Source organism: Varanus komodoensis, unplaced genomic scaffold (genome assembly GCF_004798865.1).
Source record: "Varanus komodoensis strain SLA01 unplaced genomic scaffold, ASM479886v1 scaffold2, whole genome shotgun sequence".
Classification (NCBI taxonomy): domain Eukaryota; kingdom Metazoa; phylum Chordata; class Lepidosauria; order Squamata; family Varanidae; genus Varanus; species Varanus komodoensis.
The window spans coordinates 8,297,782-8,316,152 of NW_025335568.1; the positions used below are offsets into that span (position 1 = coordinate 8,297,782).

The following is an 18,371-nucleotide window of genomic DNA, read 5'->3' on the forward strand; positions in this document are numbered from 1 at the left end:
TACAGCGCTTCTTGTTTCTGCCTCAGCGGTCCCCGAGGTGGTTTTCCTGTTTTTGCCGGGCCCAGTTGTGGAAAGGTTGAAAACCACCAGCCTAAACCATGGTTTAGCCTTATGTGCGAACCAGGCTGTCTAAGGTGACACCATCTGAGCCCGCCTCTCAAGCCTGTGGAACAGACTGCCTTTCTGCTTGGCCTCTGCTGCAAGCTGGTGGAGAACTCACCACGGCAGGGACATTCACAGTTCTGATCAGATCAACTTCTGGGTCCCCCACAGACATCTCTGGTTTAAAGAAGTAAGTTTTGGGGTTCAAAGATGACACTTTTGTACCGTTGTCTAAAATGTGAATGTCGACTCGGGGTCTGTCCTCCCTGCGATGGGGGCAGGGGGAGGGGAGGGGAGGGGGGAGAGAGAGAGAAAGAGAGAGAGAGATTTTAACTTGTCAGAACAGTTTTGAAACCTTAGACAGATAAAACTACCATAAAATCCTTGTGAAAGGATTTGTCAGGCAGCCCATTACAGACCTTAAGACAGGGACTAGTGAGCGGGCGCGTCTGAGGGCCGTGAGACGGACACTTGGGGTGCTGTAGCAATGTTGCCCACTGGGGCAGGCTCTGGAAATTAAGACATTCTGGCACCAGGTGGGGGTTACGGCCCTCTTGGCTCAGCTTACCTGGAGCTGAGAGGAGAGACTGAGGCACTCACACACGTCATGTGGCAACCACACAAATCTCTCCGAGCATCTGGAACGGCCTTACAGGCCCCAAGCAGCACACGCCCGATTCCTTCCTTTTGCCTCTCAACCCCCTTTGCAGTTTAAGGCTTCCTCGCCCAGCAGACCTGCAGCCTGTAAAGTATGGAGGCCACTGAGCTCACGTGGCCAAGGAAGCTTCAGTTACTATTATTATTACACTGCATTCATAGCCTGCCTTATCGCATAAATCATGTCTGATGGGGGATCAGCACAGCAGCTTCTCCTGCTTACAGCTTCGTTTCAGTTATTACATTCTGTACTGCCTGACAGCCAAAAAGCTCTGGATTCCTTACAAAGCATAGTGTAACCTAATATAAAAGCATATAATAAAAGCAATAATTGGAAAAGATACGGCAATATAATACATTCTCAAGAGGTAACAATTTTAACCGCTCAGCGCTAACAATAAACAGTATGTCCTAGGCCATGTTAAAAGTCCTGTCCTGGACTGTCACATTCCTTGGAGAAGAGGGAAGTCTCTGCCTTGGACTGAAAAGACTACAAGGTTGGTGTTAGGTGGGCCTCACAGGGGAGAGTGTTATTTATTTATTTATTTAAGCATTTCTATGGCGCCCCTTGCCGAAGCCTCGGGGCGGCTCACAACACAAAATAAAATACAATAAAATACAAAAATAACAATATAAAATTAACAATATAAAATAAATAACAATATAATACGATCAAGGGGCCACCACAGAGAAGACTCTCCTTTGCTGCACCCTCTCAGCCTTCCCTGCAGAAAGGCCTCAGATATTGATTGATACGTACAAGTGGATTTATACTGCAAGAGATACTCTGTTAGGTGTCACACTTTATGAGCATCTACCAGCAGTTCCATTAATCACAGCAGGGCACTTCAAACGTGCACATACGCACCCTTCTCAATAGCACAAGCAAATACACACCTGCATATGTGCATTCCCCCTGTACTACAGAAATGCACAAAGCCCGCTGCTTTCTTTCATCATTTTTAGCAAGAAAGCCAATACATAAATAAATCTATTTTCAAAACAAAGTTCTTTTCAGTGTTACATCTGTGCAGTATATATATTTAAATACAGAGTAAACTGGCATGAATTGCCACATTTCCTTTCTCAACAGGTAATCCATGCCTTTGACAAACTCTTACAAAAAAATCTATCCCAGGAATTATGCTGCAGTAGTCAAACCAGAAATGAGTTTCCAATCCTAGGCTGAGATATTTTATTACAACTATGCATTTCTTTTTGAGACAGAAATCAAATGAAGATACAATCTCATGTGTGTTTAGGCATAAAGAAGTCCTACATTTCCCAGAATTCCCCAGGCCATACAGCTGACTGTAAGACACTTTTTTCTGCCTACATATACGTAAGATTTGCCCTCAGTCTTCCATTCAGCAAAGCAGAAACCCCCTTTCTTTCTGCTGTAATTATTCAACCTCAGTCCAATAGATTTTTAGCAAATGGTCTGGGGGTGAAGCTACTGTGCACAATCTTATGGTCATTTCCTACGTGCATAAATATCTAGTTAAAATTCTGTGCAACCTTATAGGTAGAATAAACTAATCACAAGTGCAGGAAGAGGCTTCGGCAAGGGGCGGCATAGAAATGTTTTAATAAATAATAAATAAATAAGATGTACTGAATAGAAAAAATGTATCATTATGAGAACTTCATTTTTAAAAAGCATGCAAAGTTTCACCCCCTTAAGGTTTCCAAGTACAGCAGCACTGCTGGTGAAACATCAGATGCCAATTTCTGTGTGTGGGTTTCCATGTAGATGGGTGGAAGGCATTGCTGAGTATGGTTTTTAGTTATCAACCCACTTTGGTTCTGCAGACTGATCTTTCGTCATCTGCATAACTGGCAGAAGCACTTACACAAATCCAAGCAGATACATGGAAAACCTACTTTATGGAACACATACAGTTGAAAAACAGACTCTTCTTGGCAAAGAATACAGTTCTCTTTCATTTTCCTTTTAAATTGGCACATATGCAGAGTCCTGGCTACAGCCATAAAATCGGCTTGAAAAGCAAGGAAACCTGAGTATCTCACATTCTCTTTCCCTTCAAATTGGATGCACTGGGAGCTAATCATGTCTGGGTAAGCCAGAATGAGGAAGCAGGCAGGAACCCATAAAGGTTTTGAAATATCCAGCTAGGATTGCTGTGCTTAAAGGAGCAACAGGGGCGGGCTGGAAGACCTTGTCCTGGAACCTAATTCCATAAAACAAGCAGCTTGCCTGTGTGTGTGTGTGCGCGCAGGTGTGTGTACAAGCTGAACTGCTGCACCATCTGCAAAATCACACTTGGAATTCTGCAAGAAAGTCTTCAAATATATTTCAAGTGTGTAGCACTGCTAGGCAATCCCAGAAAAATCCTGGTAGGGCAGTTCAAGGCCCAAAGGCCAAGGCAGCGTTTTGCCGGCGCTTCACAGGTAGCTTAAGTTTGCACAAGCTAGGGTGAGAACTGGAGATGAACCCTCTCTGGTTCCTCAACCAAACTTCTTACAAAAGGTCTGCTTCCCTGTGAGAGCAGACTGTTTTCCTGCTTTGCCACCTTGTTGTCCCGGAAGAGGGGTTGGCTAGTATTTCCCAAAAAGCCTTCAGAGCAGAGGAAGTGGGAAAACTAGAAGATAGCAACTGAGTACCTTGTTCTTTCTTCCTGCTTTGGAAAGAGGAATTGACATGTTGCTTGCCCAAAGACCCCCTGGGCTTTGTGGGAAGCAGTTAGACCAGAGATAAGGGGAGTGAGGATTTTTCCTATTTTTGATCTATACTCTACATGGATATTCTAACTTCGTAATCAATGCACTCTATGTTCTTCTTTCACACAAGTGGTTCTGCTTCATCTTGAAAATCCCCCGTCTGAATCCCTGAGCGATTCAGCCCCCATGTACGGGTAGTATCATGAGGTCAGGGCCAATGTTGGCTAATCGAGAGGCCCATCTAGGTCAATGTTGGCTAATCTGATTGGCAACAGTTCTCCACTTTCCTAGCCATGCCATCCAAAGTTCTTTGAACTGGAGATGAAAAGGGTCGTAACCCAGGACCTCCCACAACACAGGTTAGAAAGCGAGTTGGCAGCAATTCCCTGTTCTCTGGGCCACAGTGAAAGAACCAATGTGCTACATATTTGCTGGGTCCCTTGTATTTATTTATGCACAAATAAACAAACAGATATTAGATTTCTAGCCTGCCTTTTTCCTTACAATGAACTCAAAGCAACTTGCATCACTGTCCTCTCCTGCTCTCAAGCCTATCCCCACTACAACAACCTTGTGAGGTAGGCTGGGCTGAGAGCCTGGCCCAGAGTCACCCAGTGGGCTCCAAGGCTGAGCAGGATCACCTGCATCCCAGTCCTGCGCTCTTACCCACCACACCACACCACACCAGCTCCCCTGCTACTCTCGGCACTGGCTGAAACTCACAGGGTGTATAAAACTGGATCCAACCTGAGAAGCTCCCGAACGGGGCCCACCACAGGACCTGGCACGCATGCAAATGACTGACAGTGTGATGCAGAAGCCCCCCGAGATGCCACCAGGTATTTCTTACACCGTGACTATGAGAGCATCCAGGTTATTGTGCTGTCCAAACACAACTGTGCTAATGAACCATAGCCCGATAACCACAAACAACCTATGAAGAGAACCCATGGTTTGTTGTTGGGTTGTGAACTGTGAGAGACTGACCATGATTTGCTATCTTGGCTAGCTTCAGGCAACACAACAACCCACATTTCCACAACAACCCACTCTTCAGTATGACCTGAACCAAGCCACAGTCAATCCCATAACCATTTGGACTAGAAACTTGCCTTGCACGCATCCTTATTCATTAACCTTTATTTTATGCCTTATTCCCCAGCTCCTTCCCCCACTTCTCGGAGCAAACAATGAGTCATCCTGGCCTCCTTGCACACCCCAGGAGCCTCCTTTTGGGATCCCAGCCGCCACCTCCCCGAGTATCCCATGCCCTGTTGCATGGTGAATTTGGAACACACAGCATTACCTGTAAGTGTATGGTCCAACTTCCCTTACCAAAGGAGGTTCGCCTTGAAGCACTTCTAGCGGATTCGTCAAATTAAAAAAGTAGAACTGCATATAGACTGGAGGCGGAGGATCCTTCCAGTCCTCAAAAAGCTCTGTGCCATTTTTTAACACTGCAGCCTAAAAAACAAACAGCAAAAACAGGAGTCATATACTTCTTGCAGAGACATGGAATTAAAAGTTGTACATCGGGAGAGAGACAATTAACATGTGCAACGGAACCAAGAAGTTTTTCTTGGAATCTGTCATATTAGGCAAGGGTCAGGGAAGAGACACTTCCGAAGTGTACACCAACAACTAGCATGAAGAAGAGGGGTTCCCTTCAAACCCTCACCCTGATATGCTGAAGGAAGGGTTGTTTTGCTCGAGGTTTGGGTGCCTATGAGGGAGCACTACACCTGTATCGCTTCTACAGCCGCGTTAATTTTTTCAGGTCAAATAAGAAAGACCCTAAGGCACCTCAAAAACTGGGAAATGTATTATGGAATGCAGTGGATGAAGTCTGTTTCGTCAAATTTGTTGTAGATCACATGCTGAATATGAGTCAACAGTGTGATGTTTGCCTGCAAAAAGGGCAAATGCTATTTTAGGCTCTGTTAACAGAACTATCACTTCCAAATCACATGAAGTACTAGTTCCCCCTTACTCAGCACTGGTCAGACCTCATCTGGAGTCTTGTACCCCAGTTCTGGACATCACCATTTAAGAAGCTGCAGACAAACTGCAAGGGATCCGAGGAGGGCAACAAGGAGGATCCAGGAACTGAAAACAAAGCCCTGTGAGGAGACATGGAAAGAACTGGGCAAGTTTAGCCTGGGGAAGAGAAAACTGAGGGGAGATATGAGCGCCCTCTACAAGTACTTGAAAGGCTGTCACAAGGAGGAAGGACAGAATCTCTTCTTGATCATTCCAGAGTGCAGAGCATGGAAAAATGGGCTCAGGTTGCAGAAATCCAGGTTCCGGCTGAACATCAGGAATAACTTCCTGACTGTCAGAGCAGTACGGCAAAGGAAACCATGGTGTAGGAAGCTTGTGGGCTCCCCCACACTGGAGGCACTCACAATGCAACTGGACGACCATCTGAGAGGCTGGTCTGAATTAGACTCCTGCAATGAGCAGGGGTTGGACCCAACGGCCCTCTGGCCCTTCCCAACTCTAATGTTCTGTGAGTCTTTGAAATGTATAAAACGATTCTGTGAAAGGTGACATAAAATGTAAATAAACATAGAGGAACCCTGGCCCTCTTTTTTCACCTTCGTACAATTCAGTGGGAAAGCTTGGGTTACAAGAGTAACGGGTCCTAGCCCACGGTCAGGATCCAGCAGGACTAGAATTGCACATCTTTGGCTGCAGTCTGCAGCCTCTACTGGAAAGTGGAAGCGTTCTCAACCCATGCAAGCAGGCCAGTGGCCCATGCCAGACAGTTAACGGCTATCTCAGTGGCTCCGTGTGATGGAGAGGTTTTTGGTTCTGGTTCCAACTCCTTGGCACAGCTTGCGGCTCCTAGCTCACCTCTGGAAGCTAGGCACAGCTCAGCCACCTTTGAAACCTGTGGGTGCGCAGAAATTTGAACCCACGTCTTGCTGGATCCAAGTCTGACAGTTTTATTCTGCATCACACATCTTAGAGCAGGAGGGAGCAAGGATGCAAAATCTCCTTCAGCTCAAGGGCCACACTCTGTTTCAGAGATGCTTTCCCATCATTCCAGGGATGGGCAGGCCTGAAGGCAAAAGGCTAAGACCAGAAAAAAAACAAACAATATCAGGATGGTTCAGCTTAAAGCTTTTGCTGCCAGAAACTGAACTTTAAGAGAGGCATTTCACAACCATTTACAATGGGAAAAAAATGCACATGGACTAGGAAGGGCTTGGGGAAAGGGGTCCCCTTTTTGGAGGGCCAGATGAAATCCCCAGGCCTGTTCCTGTACCCCAGTTCTGAGAGGCATCTGATAAAGTGGACTTCAGTTCACAAAAGCTTCTGCCAGAATGAATGCGCTGGTCTTTAGAACACCACAAGGCTCCTTTGTTTTTGCTGTAGTTGACTAACATAGCTGCGCTCTAGAAATTCAGAAAAACAAAGGCTTCTTTCCCAATAAAATGGAAGAGAAAACAGCAATTCCCTGCAGAAGCAGCAAACGTCTGTGGAAAGAAAGTGAAACTGGCACACTTCTGCAGGTAGCATCCGACACAAACACAAGGAATGCCTTAGATTCGCTGCTTGGTCCTCCACACAGTGAAAGCACACAATTCTAAGATAAAGAATATGGGTGTAAGGATCCACACTATAGATATGCCTTGCCATAAGAGGGGTGTGTCTGGTTGCTCAGATTTATCACCTTCCATCTGTATAAAACGAACCTTAATAGAAGAGCACTTCCCTTTCAAAGCAACTCACAAAGATGCCTGAACCTGAGCAGAAATCTAATGCAGCTACTGCCTTGTAAAGATACTTGTGGAAAGACCCTTTAATTTGCTTCCAGGAGTTTGCAATATTTATGATAAAAATCTGTAAGGATGGAAGCAAGGAGGTTCAGGTACACAGTCCAATGTATAGGGATAGATGAGAAATGAATGTTGACCTGCATAGGAATGCAAACTTGCCAAATTTGTATTTCCCAAACCTACACATATGCCAAAATACAGTTTTATGATGGAATTCATCTGTTACAGAATTTGTTGATGCAGTTTGCAATTTAAAACATGCACCTCTTTTGGAAATGTCAGAACTGAAACATATATACTATAGAAAAATATACACAAAAGCCTGTATGTTACATAAAATGTGAAGAAAAGCACCTTATTTTATGTGGAAATTGCTTGCAAAAATGCCTATCTTTAGAAAAGTATGTTCTGAGAAATGTGTACAAAAATGTGTTGCTTTTGAGAAATGCACATAAAAGTATTGTGTCAAGATTTTTTTTCTGAAAATTGCAATACGTATACAAAAATGGGGCAGAACAAGCTTAACAATAAAACTGGGAAAGTGAGTAAATTCCTGCTTGACACATTTGTCCATGGCTATACATGTTTACTCAGGTTACTTCCAGAATAGGAAGCAAACGTGTCTAAATGGTTTCCAAATAGGACTTTCTATGCCAAACAGGGGTTGTGGAGGGGCGGGTGTTCTAGGTAATACTACTGGGGCTGCTGTGAAAACCCTGCTCACCTGGGGGATGCAGAAACGACTCGGACAATTTGCACAACAGCTCTGCAGCACTCCTTCTGTTGCATAGTTTATACCTCTCTTGCTAGAGCCAAGAGCAATGAAGCAACTAGGAAAAGGGCTTGGTGCGGGTGGCGCAAAACTGGTTGATACAATCTGGTGTGTGCCTAGTCAGGTATATTCAGGTGGAGTGAGGGATAAACAAACATCTTGATGCCTCATTTAAATCCTCCACCAGTTGCTGGGTGGAGCTTTAGCTGTTGCCTGGAGTCTATCAGATGCGGCCCCAGTGACGCCCTAGAGCTATCTGAGTCACACTGTAACATTTACAACAGCTCTCTTGCTCTTGCTGGGACTTAGACTCCAGTGGTACAGCAGCTAAATCATGCGAGGGACCCAGAGAGCAAGATGGTCGAGTTTCCTTGGGCGAGTTTCAGTTGATATGCTCAGGGGCACTGGCAAAGTGCTTGGACAGGGCCACTTCTGTGCTGGACTCTTGCTCCTCTTGGCTTATGAAAACTAGCAGGGAGGGAACAGTTGGCTGCACCGGTGTGGTGACTATCTGCTTAGGGGAGGGAGTGTCCTGTGCCACGTGGAAGCACTGGTGGTGAAATCCTTTGCAAAGAACGAGCCCAGAAGTTCACGGCGAATTTAGGCTTGGGGCAAACCATCCTTTCCTAGGCAAGGTTCCCAGGTAGGTGGTGGCCAAACAGCTTCAGCATTTTTGGATGAAAATAACTGAGCCAGAGTTCAGACTGGGTTTTGGCATGGAAGCCGCTTTCATGGTTCCGTGTTGGAAGAGAGGTGAGACCATGACCCTGTTCTCCTGGAAAGCAGAAACCCTCAATATTGCAGCCATGCCCTGCTTTGGGACAGCGCAGCACAGCGGTTCTATTCCCTCTTGGATGGATGGCAGTGCTGGAGGCAGTGCTTGAGAATCTTGCTCAGCTTCATGGATTCTCTGGCTTGGGTTCTCCAGCAGTCAGGGTCATCCAGAACTTCAGAGTACTTTCCACAGCATGCAGATGGCACAGAGCCCCGGTTCTCCTTTCCGTCTTCATCAGGTGAGGCCATGAATATGTTAAATCAGTGCCCAGCTGCAGCAACAGACTAGATGAAGGCCAACAAGCTGAAACTCAATCCAGATGAGGCTGGGATGCTGTTAGTGGTGGTCCTTCTGACCGGAAGGAGTGTGCTTAACCTGTTCTGCACTCCCCTTGAAGAGGACGGTTCATAGCTTGGGGCTCCTGCTGGCACCAAGTGCCTTCTACCAGCTGTGGTGGATGGCTCAATTAGACCCCAATCTGTACAGAGACAACTTGGTTTCATTTATCTATCTGCTGGCAACTCCTAAGTTAGATTATCAGAATAGGGCTACATGGAGCTGCCCTTGGTGGCTGTTCCGAAGAAGTAGATTGTGAAAACATGGCAGCTTGCACTGGTTCTATATATGCATCCAAGCTCAAGTCAAGGTGCTGGTTTAAGCTTTTAGCCTTATACAGCTTGAGACTTTGATACTATTGAAAAATGCCACAGAGACTTTGGGCAAGGGAGGGCAAAGATACTTCCGCTTCTCTTTCTGCAAGCCATTTTGCTTCCCAAAGGCTGCCTGTCAACATAGTTCTATCCATATTTTATGATTACCCCTAGTGTCCACTTCTGAACTGTAAGCTACTCATAGGTTCTGGAGCACAAGCGATCACTGCAAGTGCTTGAAGACAGTGCTGAGGAGTTTCAGAGCCTTTGAGCATGTCCGGTGTGCCAGCAGGACTGATGGCTGGGGTGCAGCCATGCTGCTGTATATATCACGATGCAAGGCACATGCTGAATGTGTGCCACTGGTTCACCAATCCTCTCCACACGTGGCCGACATGTGGGCGTTGCAGCTGGCTCAGGTCCCGACTAGGAAGTGTTTGTGGTGTTTCCATGGTGCAAGAATGCTGCTCTTACTGGATTTTTTAAGCTGCACAACTATCGCGCCCCTTCTTGGAAACAGTCATGATGTGCTGAGCAGAAGTCAGATTTGCAAGATCTGGTTCTAAGGTCCACCAAGTGGAGCCAATGCAACCTGTCACAGAAACTACTCTTCAAGAATTAAGAAACGGGATGCCCCTGAGTAGATGCTGAGTTCTAGGACTCTCTGATCAGTATCAGAACCAAGCTCTTGCTTCTTTCCACACAAAGAGCTCCTCCTGGTTTTCTCTGCAAGTGTTCTTTTTTTAACAACCCAGTTCTGCAACTCTTTTTATTGCAAAGACCACCGGGAATCAGCAATCCTTGCTCCTCTACAGCAAATCACCCAGAAATCCATGAGTAGATCCCAATCTACCTCTTGTCCTCCACTGGAAAATGTCGTCCATTCAGCTGGCATAATTAGAGCCTAGGACGATACTGCTTAATCATCCAGAAGAAAAGGCCGATGTAAACAATGGATTCTAAGTCAGCTTTCCCACTGACACGTCTCCATGAATTACTCGACTGCTTGGCAGCAGTGCTCAGTTCACACATCTGTTCTCCTCCAAGGTTGGAGCTCTGTCCCCACTCTTGATGGAGGAGATCCAGTGCCCCTGCAAGGTTTCCTAGGGGTTACAGGACTGGTCTTTTGAAGCTCTTCTCTCCCTCCCTCTTTTTTCTTTCCTAAGACAGAGGTTTTCCATTTCCCCTCCCTGCTCCTTTTGTCTCGTGCTTATAAGATAATGAAAGAAAGACTTTCTTTCTTTTCCTTCTATTTTTGCACAGCACCCAGCCACTGTTGGGCAGTTTTGTAAATGATGGATTATTCTGATGATGGTGATGTGTCCAGGGCAGAACTGAAGCTGGAGCTGGATTCATCCCTCCACGGTTCATGCTCTTAACCTGAACCCCAACACTACAACAGAACTGCTCTAGACTATACCAGAAATACGTGAACAGAGTGCCTCTGAACATGTATCAGGTGCCTTTTCCTTGCTATCAAGTAACAGAGATGGTATTTAGCCTCCTACTTCACACACAGAAGTCCAATTCCTTGATAGAGACTATGAATAACCCATCCCAGACCAAACACCAGGGACGAAAACTTTCAACATGACCTGGCACTGTGTTAAAAACAGCACTGTTTGATGGACCGAGTTCACATATTTCCGTGGCAGTCATCAAGTATTGCATAATGGTGATAACCAAGTCAAGAGCGTGTTGCAAAACCAAGTATTACAGAGCTGAGTTTCTGCCTGGATTCCAGATTTGTCCCACATGTAGCACGTCCCGTCTTAAGAAGAGGGAGCTGCTATTCTGACCTGGACATTCCCAGTTACATTCTCACGTTTCGTGTTCAGGGCTGGGGTCACCCACAGGCACTGCAGGGGACCCACACACATCAGGGCTGCACTGACAGGAGTCCCCTGCCCCGGCTCCTCCCCTCCCCCACTGCAACCTGCTTGCTCACCTGCCTCCCACGCTGGTTCAGACCATGCGGCTCATGGGCGGTGGTGCAGGAATTGCCACTGCCTCCTTTCTCCCTGCCTGGCAAGCGCAAGCGGTGGCTAAGTGGAGAATGAGGAGGAGAATGGGCAGCATGTGGCAGTGGGTCGGCTCCCAGGGGGCACCCACGGAGGGTTTCCTGCCAAAAGGCCTTCCAAAATAGCGCTGGAGAAGGAAACAGAATGTAGCTACACAAATGGGCACGAACGCGCCCCTTGGGCTAGCTTGCTTCTTTCTCTTTCTTTTCCTCTTCTGCAGGAAACTTTTCCATGTTGGCAGTTCCCTGCTTGTGATCCACGCGAGAGCGCACGTGCAGCACAATCCTAGCACAGGTTTAATCAAAATCTATGTCCACTACGTTTCGTTGGGCGTATTCCCGTGCAGGCGCGCAGTCGGCACCGCCGCCTGCGCCCGAGGACAGCAAAGCAAACAGCGGAATTGCTTGGCCGGGGGGCGCGCCGTGTTACCTTCAAGGGGGGGTGCTGCAGAGATAAAATCTCCGGGACAAGAGCGGGAGAGGAGTCGGGGTTGTCCCCCTCCCAGCCCCGGCGTCTTCCCTACAGCATGGCGCAATTCCAAGAAGGCTCTGGACAGCTCGGGAGGGAGCCCTCGGGCGCTCCCGCATCGCCGCCCCCCCCCCCGACGGGAACGGGCGCGCGCGCGCCGGAGAGGCGCTCTCACCTGTTTGACTTGCGAATCCACGACTTTCTGCAGGACGTGCGCCACAAGCAGGGAAATGCTGGCGATGAGGAAGGTCATGGACAGCACGCCCAGCGCGCCCATGCAGAGTCTCCTCATGGCTGCGAGCGGGCGGGCAGCCGGCGGCTAGGCCGGGGCTCGGGCGCGCGCTGCCGGGGCCGCCGGGGAGATCTGCCTTGGAAGCCGCGCCGCGCCGCGCGCCCTCCTGCTGCAGTCGCCGCCTCCTCGCACCGACGCCGCCTGCAGGGCCGCGCCGGGCCGCGCCGGGCACCGCCGCCTCCCCGCTGCGAGGGGCGGAGGAAGGCGGCGCCTTTGTTCGGGTCGCGCGGCGCGGCTTCCGAGGCGGAGGACTCCCGTGCGCGGCCGCTCTGACGCGCGATGAGCTCAGCGCCTGGCGGGCGTTCGGCGGGGCGGGCGGAGCCGCTTCTTGCCGGCCCGAGCCGCCCCTGCGAGGGTTGCGACGGCCCCGCGCGGCCCTCCTCCCTGCGCGTGGAAACGGCTCGCTCGGCTTCCTGGCAAAAGTGGGCACCTGTGCGTTTGTGCACATTCAGAAAAGGTCGCGAGGTTTCTCTTTTAAAACATCGGAAAGGAAGAGAAACGGAAAAAGGAAAATTGGACCGTTTAGTTGAACTGTGGGTGGACCGAGGGTCGTGCATTTCATATGTCCCTCTCTTTATTTTATTTGCAAAAAGAAAGCAAACGGAGGGGGGTTGCAGATTTTAAAACTTTTTACAGATCAGTGTGCAAAGACTGCGGATTTCAAAGCCAGCATTGATTAAAAAGGAAATGAAATGGAGCTCGGGGTTTCGTGAGAACTGGTGTTTAGCCCTGTACCTTGTTTTGAAGGCTCTGGAATACATTTGGCGAGGAAGAACATGCCTCTGAACATGTGCGGATTGCCATTTGCTCAGCTCTGGGTAACTGCGGAAGCTATTTGGGATGAGAGGAAGGGGGTTTCAGGATTAGAAAACGTGACTCTGGAGAAGATGAGAGAGGGAGGCGCTTTTTTGCGCTGAACTATTTATTTATTATTTCATTCTATTTCTGTGCCACCCCACAATCTGAAGATTCTCTGGGCGGCTTGCCAAAATAGTGTAAAACACATTGGATTCAATAAAACACTAATCAGATAAAATAGATAAAACAATAACATAATAGATAACAGCTCATGACAAAATATAGCGACACACACCATAATAAATACATCCAATAAATTAACCAAAATTAAAATAAGTAATAAGCCTTCCCACAAAAACAAAGCCAGCCAAAAAACCCTTCTTAAAAGTGTGGACATAACTGATGGTCTGTCCCAGGGCTGTTCTCAAATGCTACTCAGGTGCTCACCACCCCAAGTCTTCAAGCAGTACGTCGCTCAACCGGATTAGGGAAAAACTGCCCTGCAGCTCCAGTGATCTCCTGATCCTCTGTAATTCGCTTCATGCGTGCTGTACGTGCAGCCATGGAAGGATCTGTCATCTGGAGCACAACTCCAGCAGGGGCATGAGAAGAAGAATACCCAAAGAACCTGCCCCTGAGAACCATGGGAAAGATGTCATCAGAAGGATGCCGCCTTCTTCCCAAGCGGAATAGGATCACCTGATCAACAAGGTCTCACAGGCATTGGTCATTGGTCACACAGGTTTAGCCGGAAGGTGCCTCTGGGCCGCACCATTTAGTTTCCTGAAAAGTCACCCCCTTTCTACCTGATATTAAATCCAGTTCTCAAGCTGCAGGAGAACATAAAGCCATGCTGGATGAGACCCCAGGCCCACCCCTTCGTACACATGGTAACCAGTTGCCCACAGGATCCCCCAAACAGGATGGGTGCAAGACCTCCTCCTGCCCAGCTCCCCAGCAACTGGTGCATGCAGGCAGGCCACCTCTGGTGGAGGAGGAAGCCCATGGCCAGCAAGGCTAGCAGCCACGGATGGCCTCCTCCTTCATGAATCTGTCCAATCCATTTTTAAAGATTCGTGGTTATCGCCACTTCCTGTGGCAGTGAATTCCACATGCTGTGTGAAGAAATACTTCCTTTTATCTGTCCTAAACCTCCCACAAATCAACTTCATGGGATGATCCCAGGTTTTGAGAGTGATGGGAGAGGGAGAAATATGTCTCCCTCTCCACTTTCTCCACATCAAGCATTATTTTAAACACCTGCATCATGTCTCCCTCGCCTTTTTTCTAAGCTGAACAGTCCCAGTCGTTGTAGCCACTCCTCGATCACCTGTGTTGCCCTGCTCTGCACTTTTTCCAACTTAATGTCCTTTTTCAGGTAAGATGACCAGGAATGAACACAGTATTCCAAGCATGGTCACACCAAGGATTTGTACAAAGGAAGTAAGATTTTGGCAGTTCTATTTTTTATTCCTTGCCATGCATGGCTGTGAAAGTTGGACCATAAGGAAGGCTGAAGAATTGAGGCCTTTGAACTGCGGTGCTGGAGGAGACTCCTGCAAGTCCCTTGGGCTACAAAGAGATCAAACCAGTCAGTCTTAAGACGAGATCAACTCTTATGGCTCTTTAGAAGGCCAGATACTGAAGATGAAATTCAAATACTTTGGCCACCTACTGAGAAGGAACAAGTCACTGGAGAAGACCCTGATGCTTGGAATGCGCTCCCCAGGGAGGTTCACCTGCCACCTGTTGACAAACGTGTATAGTAAAGGCTGTGGTTTTCCCAGTTGCACTGTATGGCTGTGAAAGCTGGACCATAAGGAAGGCTGAGCACCAAAGAATTGAGGCCTTTGAATTGTGGTGCTGGAGGAGACGCCTGCGAGTCCCTTGGACCGCAAGATGATCAAACCGGTCAGTCCAAGAGGAGATCAGCCCTGCCTGCTCTTTAGAAGGCCAGATACTGAAGATGGAACTCAAATACTTTGGCCACCTAATGAGAAGGAAGGACTCCCTGGAGAAGGCCCTGATGCTGGGAATGATTGACGGCAAACGGAGAAGGGGACGGCAGAGAAGGAAGTGGCTGGATGGAGTCACTGGGACAGTGGGTGTGAGCTTGGGTGGACTCCGGGGGATGGTGGAGGACAGGAAGGCCTGGAGGAATGTTGTCCATGGGGTCATGATGGGTCGGGCGTGACTTTGCGACTAACAAGATTTTTTATTCCTTCCTAATGATGCATGTTATGGAGTTTCCTTCATCACAGCAGCTGAGCTCTGAGTCGACATTTTCATTGAGCTGTCTACCAGCACCCCAAGAACCTTGCTTGCTCAGTCACTGCTAATTCAGTGTTGGAAGTTGGGCTTGAAGTTGCACTTTTTCACCCCAATATGCATTTCGCTATGCTTGCTTATATTGACCGGCATTTGCCATTTTGATGCCCGTTCTCTCAGCTCGGAGAGATCCCTTTTCAGCTCCTCACAATCTCTTACGGTTTTAACCAGCCAAAATAGTTTGGTGTCATCAGCAAACCTGGCCACTTCACTGCTTACTCTCCACTCCAGATAATTTATGAATAGTTTGAAAAGCATTGATCCTAATACAAAGCCCTGCAGGACTTCACTGGTGACCTTGCTGCATGAGGGGAGAGTGCCATTTATTCCCCCTCTGTCTTCTGCTCTTTAACTAGGCACAGCTCCTCAGCCTTAAGGCCCAGGTAGGGTCCATGGTTTTGCAGGGTGAGCTACCAGAAAACAAACTTTTCCCAGTGAAAAGAACAGCTGAAATGAACAGTGTGATCCCTTCATGAGTAAGACCTATGTGGCATTTTGGTTCTCCTGGGAAAATTCTAAGTCACTGACGCCGCTTTCACCATGTCCTTGTAAGGGTCTGAAGGCCAAACTACAGGAGATGGGGAGGTTCATGGTTGCTTTTCTGGCTGTCAAAGAAAAAAAAATGCAGCTGCATGGGAAGCTGAATTTGGGACAGAAAATGTCAAAGGGGGGAGGCACTATGTAACCCCTTTCCCTTCCTGTCATTTTCCCACTCAAAATGAGCCCCCATCCACTTTTTCTCCTTTTCCCTTGGAAGGAAAGAGACAAGAACCCTTCTGCAGCAAAGCATTCTCAAGAATCAGGGTAAAATCTTTGCACCTGAATTTGGCAATTTTTGGCCCTCTGGTGTATTGACTGCAACTCCCATGTTACCTCACCATGGCTACATAGCTACTGCTGATGGGAATTGTAGGTCAATACATCTGGTAGACCACATGCTGCCTGCCTGCAATATTGTAGACAAACCTCTGCATACCTTTAGCCTCATTTTACGTGCTCCTGAGGGGCCACCTGGCTCCCTTCACCTGTCTCTCCACCGCTTGTGTCAATGCCTGCTACTGCTGCCCCTTGCTGGGAAAGAAATATGGAGATGCCCGTGCTGTACAGACCTTCCACTTCTGACGTTATTAAAAGAAAGAAGAAGTAATATTGTACTCTCAGCAGCAGCGAAATGGAAGCAGTGACTGGAGCCAACGTTAGTAAAAGGAACTGAGCTTCGGTCAACATGCTAGTGTGTGTGTGTTTCCAATGTCTTGCATGTACTAATATCTAGTGGGTGGCTTCAGACAACTCAGAAACCCACATTCAGGAGTGGGTGTAGACTGAGTGTTGGTTGCCGTGGTCACATTATGGGTTATCATGTCTGAACCCTGGTCCCCTAACCAAGAATGGTTTGTTAACCACAAGCAACCCACAGTTCACCGCCTGATAATAAACCATGGGTTTTCTCCATGGTTTCTCGTGATTCATGAACTATGAAACTTTACATGTTAGTGAAACTTGGTTCAGCTCATGGCTGGGTGCGTCCTTTCCCTGCTGCCATGGTGAGGATCGCACCCTTACTGACTGTTCTTAGTATATCACAACCATTGACTCAGAGCAAATGCTATGCGTGTCAAAACAGTCCCATTGCTCAGCATGCCCCAGCCAGGGAGCTGTATGATGCCTTTCTGTCTAAATTTGCAGAGTGAACCTTTTGCTTATCAGTTGATCTTAATACCAAGAAAAAACATTCCTTGTATTTATGATTGGAAAGGGCATGCTGGGAGTTGCTTTTGTGCATGAATAGGATTGCTCCCTAAATCATCTTTGCAGTAGATATGTATTGCAAGCATTTCGTACTTTCGTACATGCCTTTTATTAGACAGGTTCTTCTGATCTCAGGGAGGCTAATTACCCAGAGAAGGTGCAAATGGCTGCAGATTCCTTTCTGTTTCACAGATGGCTAGTTGATCGACAGAGAAATCTAGTGGTCTCTCTAGACAGTGGCTTTAATTTGGGCCTGGGACCTCTAGCAGCCCCTGTACACACCTGAAGTTGCAATGTTAGAAGTGCAATTGACAGCAGTGTGCAGGCAAGCCATACCTGTGCTGATACTTAACCTGGGAACCATCTGCACTCTGTTCTATTCACTTTTAAAAGTGAGTTTTCTGTGAGCCAAAGAATGAAAGCCGATGGGTGAAGCAATGCCTGGGTTTTTAGCACTCCTGGGTGTGGACCCAGATTGAAATCCTTCTCACGGTACAGCTTAATCACTGTTGGGAGGAGGAAAGGTGGCTGCTTTGGGCACTTGTTCCCACAGACTGCTGGCTGGACTTCAGGAGGAGGAGAAAGGGGTGGAGAAGTGGAGGGGACCCGGGAATGTGGGCCTTGCAGAGACTCTGAGATGAGGGAGGCAGGGATGCTTCCCCAGGTGGGCAGCAGCCTCTGGGGATAAGCAAGGTGTACGGCTGGCAGGAGAGGACTTGGAACGGTGGGGCTTCTCAGACTCAGGCAGGGCAAGCACAGCTCTTCACCCCATGATGCTTCACTGGCAGAGGAGGGTGGCCCAATTAGAGAACCGGCCCATGGGGAGGAGGTGTGCTCGTTTTCAGAAGACCCCTCCCACAGGGAAGGGCCCCGGGCATGCTCATAAGGAGAGTTCCTGGAGGTGAATACTGGACTGGCCCAGCAAGCCACTCTGTGCATGCTCAGAGATTCCTTCTGGGTGCTTGTGTTTCTTGGCCAATAATCCCAGGCATGAACTCATGAGGTAGCAAAAGGTGCGTGTCTGTTGCCTCACCTGACATGTGGGGCTAACTATAAGATGCTTGCCCATTCATATTAGCGTGGCCAAGGACCCACTGTGTTGCAAAGGGACCTCCCCTTTTGGAGACGGTCGTGATCCTCTGCCCTGAACGCTGCATTTCGTCCAGTGCTCCAAAGGGCCTGCTGCTTGGTGCGGTGGCCTGCCGGTTCCTTAAGCCAGGTGCCAGGTGAGAGTCATCCCAAGTGTCCTTCTTCAGAGGAAGGCATAGGCTTGCAGGGACCCCCTGTTCTTT

The 18,371-nt window shown here is 48.1% G+C and overlaps 1 protein-coding gene across 2 annotated transcripts in view; it reads right to left on the reverse strand.

Moving 5' to 3' along the window:
• The window catches only part of SCARB2 (scavenger receptor class B member 2), a 30,756-nt gene extending 18,454 nt beyond the window's left edge, over positions 1-12,302 (reverse strand). Inside the window, exons 1-3 of one of the 2 annotated variants that reach the window (XM_044429461.1) lie at positions 12,088-12,302; positions 4,748-4,905; positions 221-368 (exon numbers count right to left, since the gene is read on the reverse strand). In XM_044429461.1, coding sequence (XP_044285396.1) covers positions 221-368; positions 4,748-4,905; positions 12,088-12,204 — 423 coding nt within the window. In that variant the 5' untranslated portion in view covers positions 12,205-12,302. The remainder of the gene's footprint in view (positions 1-220; positions 369-4,747; positions 4,906-12,087) is intronic. The other variant, XM_044429460.1, reaches the window with a different exon arrangement.
• Between the last annotated feature and the right edge of the window lie 6,069 nt (positions 12,303-18,371).